At 39.8% G+C, this 12,109-nt stretch overlaps 1 protein-coding gene across 6 annotated transcripts in view; it reads left to right on the top strand.

Annotated features, from left to right (window-relative positions):
* cabin1 (calcineurin binding protein 1) overlaps positions 1-3,524 on the top strand; it is a 111,544-nt gene extending 108,020 nt beyond the window's left edge. For all 6 annotated transcript variants that reach the window (XM_015366283.2, XM_015366282.2, XM_069182354.1 and 3 more), the window contains one exon: positions 439-3,524. In XM_015366283.2, coding sequence (XP_015221769.2) covers positions 439-603 — 165 coding nt within the window. In that variant the 3' untranslated portion in view covers positions 604-3,524. The remainder of the gene's footprint in view (positions 1-438) is intronic.
* Positions 3,525-12,109: the final 8,585 nt, after the last annotated feature.

Raw genomic sequence — 12,109 nt, 5'->3', positions numbered from 1 at the left:
ATTTGGATGTTGTAAGCATAAAACCACTCTTGGTTCAATGTTATCAGATCCACAAGGATTCTCTCACCTGTAGTCATTTATGTTCTAACCAGCACTTGTATTTGCATTGTTTTTAGTAGACTGGCATGTCTAACATTAAAATATCAAATATGGTGTGGTTTTCCATAGCAGTATAACACAGTGTAGATTAGATCAAAAACTGGGACTGGTTCACTGTTCAACTGGGAGACATTCCCTGTGAAATCAGCCTGTGTTTTTGTTGAATACTAACTGTATACAATATCAAATATGCCTAATCGTTGACGTATAGCTGGGCTAGTGATTTTTTTCATTCTAAGACCCGTTCGCACCCAAGTTCGACGCAATGCCAGCTCCTCAAGGGGGAATGGTACTTGCACTGTAGCCTGGGTCCTCAACAAGTGCCGCTGTCCCCTGCAGAGCGCCATCCTGTCATCGCAGTCGGCCGCCAACGTGAAGAAAGAGACGCTGAGCCAGCCGGCGCTAGAGGTGCAGGAGACCTCGAGCCAGGAGTCCTCTCTGGAGAGTGACACGGACGAGGAGGAGGAGGAGGAGGAGGAGGAAGACGACTACATGGACATCTGACCCACGCGCCCTCTCACCATGGCCACAGAGCTCGCCGTGGTTGCAGCTGGGCCAGTTCCTGCTCCGCTCTGGAAGCAGCACACAGCTGCTGATCTGCAAAAAAAAAAGACTTCACAAAGACACAAGGAAAGGGGGGAAAAGCCTGTTCCTGATTTACCTGCAAAAACCAGCAGTCCAAGCATGCCTGTCTATGTCCTAATACCCCCGGTTTCCTCTCCTCTCATTTCTGACAGCAGTGTGACCCAGCAAAGTCCGAAAACACCGGCGTAGACAAAGAACTGGTTTCTGAAGACCGGTTTCTGTTCTTTCTTCATGTGTAGAGCTTTTGCATTCAAAAAAAGCTCTACCAGAGATCTGAAATGTTACCGTTTTGGCTCTGTGTTTGTGTGAACAGCTCCTCCCCTTGAATGTTTGTTTTTCAAGTCTGGACAAGTAATGCCTGGGGTTTGAAGGCTTTTACTTCTGTGTGATCTTGTCTTTTCTCTTCTTTGTGGGAAAACATCTTGATATCATATTCCTGCTGTCAAATTTAATGCTTATTCTGAATGGGCAGCTAAATAATGGTGTGTGAACTTCCTTGTGGGAATATTCAAAGTGCCATTTCCAACAGTGCAACAGGAAAGACTTTGTTTAATGTTGGTAAGAACCACTTTTCTTAATGTAAAGCTGAAAAAGACCAAACAGCATGTCAAAACCATAATTCAAATACCTAAATGAGATGATAAAGCCCTAGACTTGTTTAAAGAACCACACTTATGTCTCACCTACATTTTGCTATGCAGACACAAATCCAATGAGACTGTACAACTGTACTGTAAGTAAAGAGGTACTGTTTGAGCGCTTTAATGTACTTCGTTTAGATTTACAAACAATAAGAGCCTTTTCATAGTAAAAACAGAGCTTTTTTTTGTGGTATTTAGTAGGTTGCCCCTCAGGATAAAATGTGAAGTATTACGAGACCATAAGAGGACAGCGATGCTGAATTGGACTTAACCAATGGTGGCATGTGCAAAATATACTGTGGTTCTGATGTGGAGCTGAGGCATTAAAATGCAGAACCATTCTTTAGAAGTCTTTGTTTCTTGACCTGTTTTTCTAATAATTATGGCACTGTTATTTGAAAGTAACTATGGTAGCAATTGAAGTCTGGAAACTTCAACTGATTGCAGGCTATGTTTTGTGAGCACAGTATTCCTTGAGTGAACTTGTGTAAGATTTGGAAAATGGTGAAAGCTTAACAATTTACTTTTTCTCAAATCAAGTTCAGGACCTGCCACCATTTAAGAATTCTCAATTCGAGTGCCACTAGTATTTTCAACAAAATTGGGATGAACAGCTATGGATAGCAAGAGGTTTACATTTCTTTGTTCTTTGTGTGATCTGTAACTGGACAGCTGTTCCTTCAGTGTGTTGTCCTTAGATGTGCTGTTGTAAACCTTCTGTCATTTTAGGAACCTTAAGAGCTACTGGGAAAGCTGTACTGCACAGACCAGGGGTCTCCAGCTGAGTTCCGGCAGGGTCTTGTCTCGTCTGGTTTTTATTTTGACCTGAGTACTCAATTAATCAATTAACCTACCCAGGACATTCACAAGTATTACAGTTATGCAGCTAATTCAATAATTAAACCTACCTTGTAAGTGCGATTGTGTGTGAAGCAAAAAATAAAAAGAGAGAAGATACTAAGCCCTTCAGGAAGTGAGTTAGAGACCACTGGAATAGGTCAATACAGACCACAGTTCCACCAGCAGGTAAAGCTATGTTACTGAAAAATAGAACAGGTTAAAATAACTGCAGTTTCAAGAATCACTAAAATAGTGCTCTAATTGCCTGTTCATAAGTGGCCTATCTTTTGGGTACAACAATAACCATTTTGGAGTATTTTTGCAAGCGCCATATTGAAATATTTTCCTCTGGCTGTATGCGTATGAATTTACTGGTTATATTTTGGGTTTTTGTTTTTTTCATTCCCTTGATTTTTCAATGTTTCTTGTGTAAATTATATTAAAAAAACATCTTTAATGGACTAAAACTTAATTGAAGACAAAGGAATGTTTTTATACAGATTGTTTTCTATATGAAGATGGCTATTTGCAGTATTTTATGGTAAATACTGGAAAACCGCGTTTTTTAAAAAAAGTCTTTGTAAAATAAATGTATGGGACATAAGCAAAAAAAACCTTGATAAAACTACCTGTAAATGTAAGTTTGTGCTTTTTGTGTAAAATACAGTTTTGTATTCTGCTAAGCTTCTCATGAAAATGTATACTGGCTGTGCATTAAAGAAAGGATTTAATGCATGTGGCTTAGGATGCATTGCATAGTGTTGGGAAAGAGCAGTGGTGCTTTCTTTTAACAACAGGTGGCAATGTTGTGCTCTGAAAAACAAACTTCAGTATTAAGGACACAAAAATACATTTGATAGCACAGCTGCTTGGAGTCATAAGTGGCTATTGATTGTAAAATCATGGAGCTTGATGAAATAGATGTTTTACTTTATAGGCCATATGTTGCATACAAAGTAGGTACCCCTTTAGATGTGAATAACATTTTTCCACTTTTTATGAAAACATTACTCTAAACTCTTTTGAAAACACCCTCATAACAGATGCACTTCTAAATGTGTCCAAGTCTTTAGAAAATGAAGTGATTTAAGAATTATTGATAAAACGCACTAGATGGGGACTCTGCAGGAGCAGGGCTGGAGCCCACTACTGTAAGGATTACGTTTTCATGACTAAAGGCTCAAGAACAGAGATTCCACAGCTACCCCAGTGCTCATGTACTGTGACTATCACATTGATGAATGCCAACCCCTCACAGATCAAACCTACAATGCCAGCACACAGCCTGATTGGTAGATAAATAACTTTGTACTATGTTATGTCACATTTATATAAACATCACATATTTAAGAAGATAAATTGTTCTTGAATAAATTTAATATTTAGGTAATAAATTAAATTACTAATATATTAGTTAAGAACTTACTAAATCACTGGGTTTCCTCTGGGTGCTCCAGTTTCCTCCCACAGTCCAAAGACATGCTGGTAGGTTGCTTGGCTTCAGGGAAAACTGTCCCTGCTGTGAGTGGGTCTGTCTGCCCCGGGCTGGACTGGTGCCTCGTCCAGTGTGCATCTTGTGTGTGTGTGTGTGTTGCTTTCCAGGATGGGCTCCAGCTCCTATGGGATCCCAAACCGGAAGAAGCAGTTAGAAAATAGATGCATGGTTATTTGACTAAATGCTGAAAATGTAAAAAGTTTAAAGGCCAATATGTTAAATGTGTCAAACAGACATGGATCCTGGATCTGCACCTAAATGCCTCTTATTTGATCAGTAACATCAATGCATACGTGATCCTAATCTTTAAAAAAGCAGGTGGCATGAAGTTAATCTATAATAAAAGCCTATAATACTCTGCTTTCTCACTGCAAAGATCTTGCTTTCATCGTGAATTATCAGTTTATTCCAAGGGCATGTGGGTGAATTATCCATCCCTTTTCTAAATGTCCCAGGTTATACAGGGTCTCGGGGGAGCCAGAACCTATCCCAGCAAGCAACGGGCACAAACACACCCACACTCAGGTTTTTTTTTTGTCTTCATTATTTAAGAAAAAACATGCTGAAAATTATCTTGTAGTAAACATCTTGCTTTCTGTGGGTAAAACAAAATGCAATTGTAGCAACAGGTCTCCAAAATCACAGCCACAAGCCAGTCTGTCTCTTTTCCCCACTTTGACAACAAGTGAATGTTGATGAGTTGTCAACATCAAGGAGACACAGCCAAGACAGCTCTTCAACACAAAGATTCAGCTGTTATACTGCCATCTAAATACAGGGATGTGGAGGACTCAGTGTGTATTCATTTTAGGATGAACTAAGGCCATCACCACAATATACTCAGCCAGTTTCTTGATTGACCTTAACAGAGGAAGCTATTTTTGGATGCCTCTACCAGAACTTATTTACGCCTGCAATTTCAAAGTCATGTCTGACACCCAAGCTCCTGGTTATTATTAGGTTAAGTTTGCTATTGCAGTACTAACTGGTGTAAATATAATTTAAACAGCAGAGGGCAACAGATATCCAAGAAAAACAATGCAGTCACCTACATACATTATACGTTCATTTACATTTTAATACCAAATGAAACACTGAATAGGTGACCTGACACTTTATATTTACTGTACCTTTAAACTGACTTCTATATGTTGGCCTCTTTAAGGTCAATAATTAAAGTATTCTGCAGTAATGGCAACAAGCCCTATAAGAAACACATCAGATAAAGCTTTAGTTAAAAGGTCACAAACTCAGGGGATGCCTTTCTGCCTGTGTAGTTTTGTGTGGTAGCTGGTAGCTAATGGATTCCAAGAACCCTTTCTAGCGGTTTCTTGAAATAAACCAGTGTGTCATCTTCAACGTTATGACTAGGTAGCTTGTTCCATTCTCCCACAACCATCTGGGTAAAGGCATGCCTCTTGTTCTCAGGTTTAAAAGCACTTCTACATAGTTTTTAGCTTATGAGCTCTGCTTTGTCTCTCACAAGTAATGGTACACTAATCGAATCCATTATAATTGACAGACAGCTTGCTAATAGACATCGGAGCTCAATAACTTTCAGAAAGATAGCACAAATAAATATCTAAAGATTGATAAATAATACGTTTTTAAAGTGAACAAATTGCTTATATTTTATTTGATGACAGTGCTTTTGTCTGCTGCTATATTTAAAAGTGACTGAATATAAACATGATTCATACATATCATACATACAGTAAGCATCACAGAAACAAAGAGAAGTCAGGCCTTAACATAACAGCCTTAAACGGCTTCAGTTTACAGCAGCACTCTTGCAACATAGATGCTGTGAGTGTCTGCTCTACGTCCCTCTCTGAAACAGGGGTGCCACCTCCTTTGAGTCAGTTAAAGCGACCAATTAAGGCATCAAAAAGGCACAGTACATGGCTAATGTCAGTGAAAGGTGCTAAATCTCTCGTCTAAGCACTCCAGTCCACTTTACGAGCCCAAAGTAACCCGTCTGATCTTTGGCTGCGTATTGGCAGCTGTTAACTGGCAAGTATTCAGCACAAGGGCAGTTAAAGCAAATGGTCTGAGGTTGACACCTCTAAGATAGAGCATCGGTGGTAAAAAAGGGGGGGATCAATACATAGATAAGGATCTGAGTCAGGATGCAGCTAATACGAACAAACTGAAGAAAGTCATGTCCCTTGCCACGCCACTGTACAAACAATACCAACTAAAATGTAGCATCTTATTTTCACTAACGGGGGAAATGGAAGTAAATTCAGCATAAAAAGCATTATGTAAAAGTAGAGCTGGAACACCAAAAGACCTCCCATCATACTCACGACACTCCCTCAACACTAAAGGCAAGTACGGTTATATGCACTCTTGGCCAAGACAAACGTGTGCAGCCCCACCCCACATGCTTTCATTTACCCTAGTATTAAATACAAGACTTCACGGCACCAAATATGGAATGACTGTGGGGAACCAGAGTTCGCACACATAGGTTTAAGTGGAAATGATGGAGAAAAACAGGGTTGTGGGAGTTCTGGAGCAAAGTGCCCAGCAATATTGGTGAAAAACGTCCCTGGACCCCCCAAGAAACAGCCCAATAAGATTCTGGGCTGAATTTGCTACAAGTAGCCAAAACATGAGCCGAGTGGCTGCGATTTACTTAGAACCTGTTCTAATCTTCTTAAGCCTGTGTTCTGCCTAAAATATTCAAGACTGGAAGCCTCCATTAGAGATAGAACAATACTGTTGCTTTCTGGCCCAAATAGGGGAATAACACCACCCCTTGGTACGGCACCACAATACCAAGTCAAAATGAGGCATGTCTGCTATCTAGGACACATTGTCATGTAGCTCGTTTCTTAGCTAGGAGCTGATTGATCCCAGGATCTCATTCAGCTATTTCTTGAAAGAAAACCTGTGTATTGGCTTCAACGTTATGACTGGCTAGCTAGTTCCATACTCCCACAACCTTTTGGGTAAAGAAGTGCCTCTTGTTCTCAGGTTTAAAAAGCACTTCTTCAAAGTTTCAACTTATGTGTTCTGGTTTGTCTCTCACAAGTAATGTCACGCTCTATCTGTCTGAATGCATTATAATTTACCTAGACAGCTCGCAAATAGAAATCGGCACTCAATATCTTTCAATGATATACCACAGATAAATATTTAAAGTTTCATAAATAGGTTCAAGAGGGTAGCTGCGTCAGAATGAATAGACTGCATAGGGACAGGTAAAGGTTTATTCTGACTGCAGATTTACTGTGACATGCTGGGTCAGATTTTCCCTGAAAGAAAAACTGCACTGGTCTTACATCTAATCCCTCTATTATAAGATTGATGTGAGGCCTTATTTCATCAAAAAGATAACAGTTTTTGAAGAAACAGGGTATTAATTAAATTAAAGCACAGATTTTAAAATAAATATTCATCTATTAGGTTTGATTTCCATAAACAAGAATAAGCTATTTACTTCAGTATTACATTGTAGCATTAACATTGGCAGTTGTCTGTGCATAGTGGAATTTAGTGTGCATTAACATTTGTTTCAAGTAATGAATATTTTAAATTACTTAAGCATTAGACTTAGAACATTACATGTCATCTTGACAATGTCGACATAAATCACAAGGGCATGCTTTCTTTCCACAAGCATCTCTTTTAACACTTCTACACTGATAAGACTGACGCCCTTCCCAAGAATAAAAAGAATTTTTAACATGCTGTTATTACAGGTATTGCAAATTGAATGTCACATTTTAACACTGCAATTAAATTCAATCGCACCTCTATCTAATTAATGCTCTTGACAAAATGCATCTCTATTTTAAGTGTGATTTTTCCAAAAGGAAATATAGCAGGTTAGTAGTCTCTAGAAATTCAGCTTCAGATCTTTCTGTAATTAAGGCTTCTGGGTGTGTCCTAATTGTTACAGAAAAAATAACTGCAACTAAGGTTTATTGAAGGGCTTATATTCAAGATTAATAATTTCTTAGGAGACAGTGGGGGGTCTTATAAGACCCTTCCTATCTAAGAGACAAAGTTGTCCTCTTGCCTTGCCTCACCACATGAGTTCAGACTGACTGCTTTCACTTTGAAGGCTCAGTTCTGGTAATGAAGTGAACAGTACTGGAACTCAGGCTGCATATTAAAAGCTGGCTACATCTGATTTACATGTTACAGAGCTACAAAAAATGAATAGAAAAACTAATGGGAATCACATTAGAATCACACTCAAGCCCTTTCCCTGTAATTAGGAGTGAAACAGCTCACCTTCACAGCCAGCAGTTGGTGATAAAAGCATGGATTCTGCAGCACTAAGTGACACTCAACAAGTGACTCGCTCACCTAAAACAGATACAGATGGTGCTAAAGTAGTAAGACCGTGATACAGATACAGTAGTGGGTCTCAAACGTCAAATTCCAGAGGCATGTGGACATACAAGGCCATTAAAGATTTGTTGACTCCAGTGTCATGTCTAAGTTTCACTTGGATAATCTGGCCTCCCCGACATCCATCCACCATCTCGCCACTTTCTCCAATAAATACAGGGTCAGGGGGAGCCAGAGCCTATCCCAGCATGCTATAGCCACAAGGCAGGAACCCCAATCCATCGCAGGTACACCCCCGCAGCAGGGCCAATTCCTCCAGAAGCTCTTTAACCTGCCCATGTGTCTTTGGATTGTGGAAAGAAACTGGAGCACCCAGAGGAAACCCAGTAATTTCTACATTTCTAAATTTTGTAAATTAGTTGGCAATTTAATTTAAATAATTTGTGTTCTTAAATATGAGATTGATATTAACATAGTAAAGAGTTATTCTTCCAGCAATCATGCTTTGATCTGTCAGGGGGTAGGATTAATCAATGTGATAGTCACAGTCCGTGGAAGGATTCCTTACAGTAGTGGGCTCCAGCCCTGCTAATGGGTTTGCTAAATGCGAAGTACTGCGCCACCATGCCACCTCGACAACTCGCTCTGCTGTGCAGCGAGTGAGGACCTACTGTAGGTTGGTTCTCTCCTACAGTATAGGTGAAGTGCTTGGGGATTTTTTTAGATGGACAGAGCAGCCCAAAAGCAAAGAATTATGTCCTAGTGTGACACAAGCTGCAAAGGATCAAGCAGAGGTTAATTCCACACTGAAAATAAACAAAACATCATGTTTCAGATGCAGAGCTTTCTTTTGGTATTGCAAATATCACACCACAAAATGCTTCATAGGAGAGACTATTTTTTTACTTTTCTGTAAGAAATTAATCTCTGCTTGTTCCTTAATATTTAATACTATCATACAATTCAGTGTACAGTACATTTTAATGCTATTTTTAAAACCCCAACAGTCTAAAGTCTTCTTTATTGCTATTTTTCAGTAATTTCTAAGACAATAATCCACTACAAAATGTAACACTTGAAGGATAGTGGGGTTTTAATGGAATACTGAAGAACTTCTTGAACGACCTGTTTTCTCAGGAAACAGCTTCTAATGATCCACTGCTCCACTGACTCCTGTCGTCTGTCTAGCTCAGGAGATGTAGTCACACAAAGCTTTTTAAACCTGTAAAATCTGACAGCAATAGCAAAAAAAAACTCAGTGCTACATAAAGGACAACGTTGCTATTGTTCATCCTCTGAGCTATGTATTTTTCCACATTGGAATTTGACATGTTGCAAAGTACTCCATCTCACCTTTCAGCCTCTCCTGTCACCTGTGCTCAATGCGAGTGTAACATGACAGGATGAAACCCTTTCCTCCGGCCGACTGTGTGTCAGTGGCTGGAGATGAGAGTAGTGACATGGACCCAACATGGACGCAGTCATGCTGATGCCCTACAGAGGTGCAGGAGGTCTCAGAAAATATTGTCATTAGCAAAACTACAGATTATTATTATTATTATTAGAGTAGTAGTATTCAACCTTCAACACTTCATTACAGCCATAACAACTAGCTGCATGGAACTCACCCATGTACTTTTCTAACTGCATCATACAGTTCAGGGTCATGAGACAGCTGCTATTTAGGTATATTAAGCACTTAATGGAACTCTGATCCTGGAGGAATGTAAGGTATTCCGTGTCCCAAATTCTGTACGCCACTTCTCACCTATCAGATCTGAAACTATAGTTAATAATCAGGCAGTAATCTTAGCATCCAGTTTGTAACCACTTCTTCAAGTCTGGAGCCCCAGGCAGCTCTCCAAAGCATAAATCATCACCATTATTATTGTTAGTAGTATAACTATGTGCCAGACAGCACATTTGGAACCTTTTTAATAAAATACAAAAATACAAAATATTATAAGTTCAATTCAGTTTTAGTATGCCCTTTCAGAGAGTACTGTCTATGTCTGATCAAACTGCCAGACCATTCTCAGCAATAACACAGACCACAAAGGCACCGCAACTGACCTAATGAAAATTCTGCTTTACATCCTCTTTAAAATCCCTCTTTTCAAGAGGAAGAAGGCTAACTATGAAAGTAAAAAAGCATCTCAGTAAAAATTAATTTCACATGCCTGTACTAACTTTTGTTGATCAAACCAAATATAATCTGAATCAAAGCTTGTGAAACCAAATACTGTATTTCCTTTCTGAAACCTAAAAAGGAGCCTCAGGGTCCTGGTGTCCCGATTGCAGAGACAGTTCTCTGAAAACCTGCACCTAATCTACAGCAGAGCGACGTAAGGAGACTCAGGGCAATATCGGGAATGGAAAGCAGAGGTGTTAACATTGCAGCAATTGAGCCTTGGCAAACACCCCTATAGACTTTAACTTGGATTCCACTGACATGCAATAGGCCTGATCAATAATCTAACAGCCCAGGCTTTTAAGATCTCTGATCATAAACATATCCCCAGGCCTTTTAAAATGGACCTAAATGAACCTTAACTTTTTTAAAGGTGTTTTTTCCAAGAAATTAGGTGGAAAAAAAATAAACTGGGCTATCAATTTATCTGGCTTGGGCTCAGACAGCTACCCGATCAACTGTTATCTTCATTTCCGTGACTCAGAAAGCCAGGGGCTAATGGCATACCATTACAAAACCGAGAGATTGGCTATAGTCCACTCCAGTTTGCAAAACACCTTTTGTTCCAAACATGTCAAGAGTGAGAGCCCAAGTTCATAAAGCCATCTCACACTCTGATGAGTTTTCAAAAGCTAATACCCATGACAATAGGAACAGTGCTGACTGCTTAGGTTCCTTGACTTTCAAATGTAAAAAAGGTTCCAAACTGTTCACAAGGTTAAGTATGCCTGCTGCCATGTTTCTATAAAATGTATTCGTACAATATGACAATTGCCTGCTTTATCTAGCACTTTCCTTCCCCAGAAACACTACACATGTAAGAGATCACCCACAGAATTCACCACTGCCACGCAGTACCAGCCTGGGTGACAAGTGAGAAACAGCTTCATCATGTGTGTTAAGAGGGAAGTTTAAGTAGGCCAGCATCATCCACATTCAGGAGGAAATTCAGCCAGAACAGTGGGGTTCACAGCCCTACTCCTTAGTGACCTGCAGTCAGTTTAAGAGCTCACTCCTAGAGCAGGATGAGTCACTGGAAATATTTAACAGTCAGGGAGCCTGAATAGAATACCATCCTAGTAAAAGTATCAAATTTAAAGAGCTTTATCTATTGTAGATGACTATTAGGTGATCATACTTAGCTTGCGTGGTCAGGCTTGTAGGTATGTAGAGAGAATACCTTTTCCGATCTTATCGTATTAATGAGTGCTTCTTTGAGGAATTTGGATTGATGCATTAATAAAGTTTATAAAGGAATGCTTATTTAAAGAAAAAAAGACTGCACACCCCCTTTATAATGGGAGGAGAAAGAGATATTGAAATCCTGCAGATGTAGAAAATTCTTGTTAAATTGTTAACTTCAATCCATATGCAACATTTGCTTACTACAAAATGAGTTAGAACAGTCAGTGTAGGCATCTTCTACATCCAAAGTTACCTTTGAAGTAAGATGTCCGTAAGCCTTTTAAATGGGAATCAGAGTGGGTGGTCATCAGTACAGATGTGAGTCTTCTTCCGAATGCAGAATCCATTGCATTGGTATTTGATTAAGACCAGATATTACTTTTATCAAACCACATAACTCATCTCTCATGTGCACACGGGACTGCAGTGTGGTCTTTCCACAAGTTATGGAATTGCATGAATTCAATACAGGCCGTTATCTGAAGAAGTCAAAGAACTGAAGGAGATGCTAACTGCCCTAGTTGTAATGGTCCAGTCAAAGACCTGAATCACAAGATACATGCCCCCCGCCTGGCACAGTGGCACTGACAGGTCTGGAACCACTCTCCGTACATTCTGCAGTTAGACTGGATCAGACTGGCCACTTTAACACCCCAGTTCAAACTTGTCACTAGGGGGCGCCAGCAACTGGGGAATCCTATACTGTGGGCAACCACAGCGAGGCCACCTGGGGCCCAGGGACACAAGCAGCACATCTTCACAGCC

The sequence above is a fragment of the Lepisosteus oculatus genome, chromosome 22 (genome assembly GCF_040954835.1).
Source record: "Lepisosteus oculatus isolate fLepOcu1 chromosome 22, fLepOcu1.hap2, whole genome shotgun sequence".
In the NCBI taxonomy this organism is placed as follows: Eukaryota; Metazoa; Chordata; class Actinopteri; order Semionotiformes; family Lepisosteidae; genus Lepisosteus; species Lepisosteus oculatus.
The sequence above is the reverse complement of the archived record's forward strand: the minus strand, read 5'-3'. Positions and strand labels throughout refer to the sequence as shown.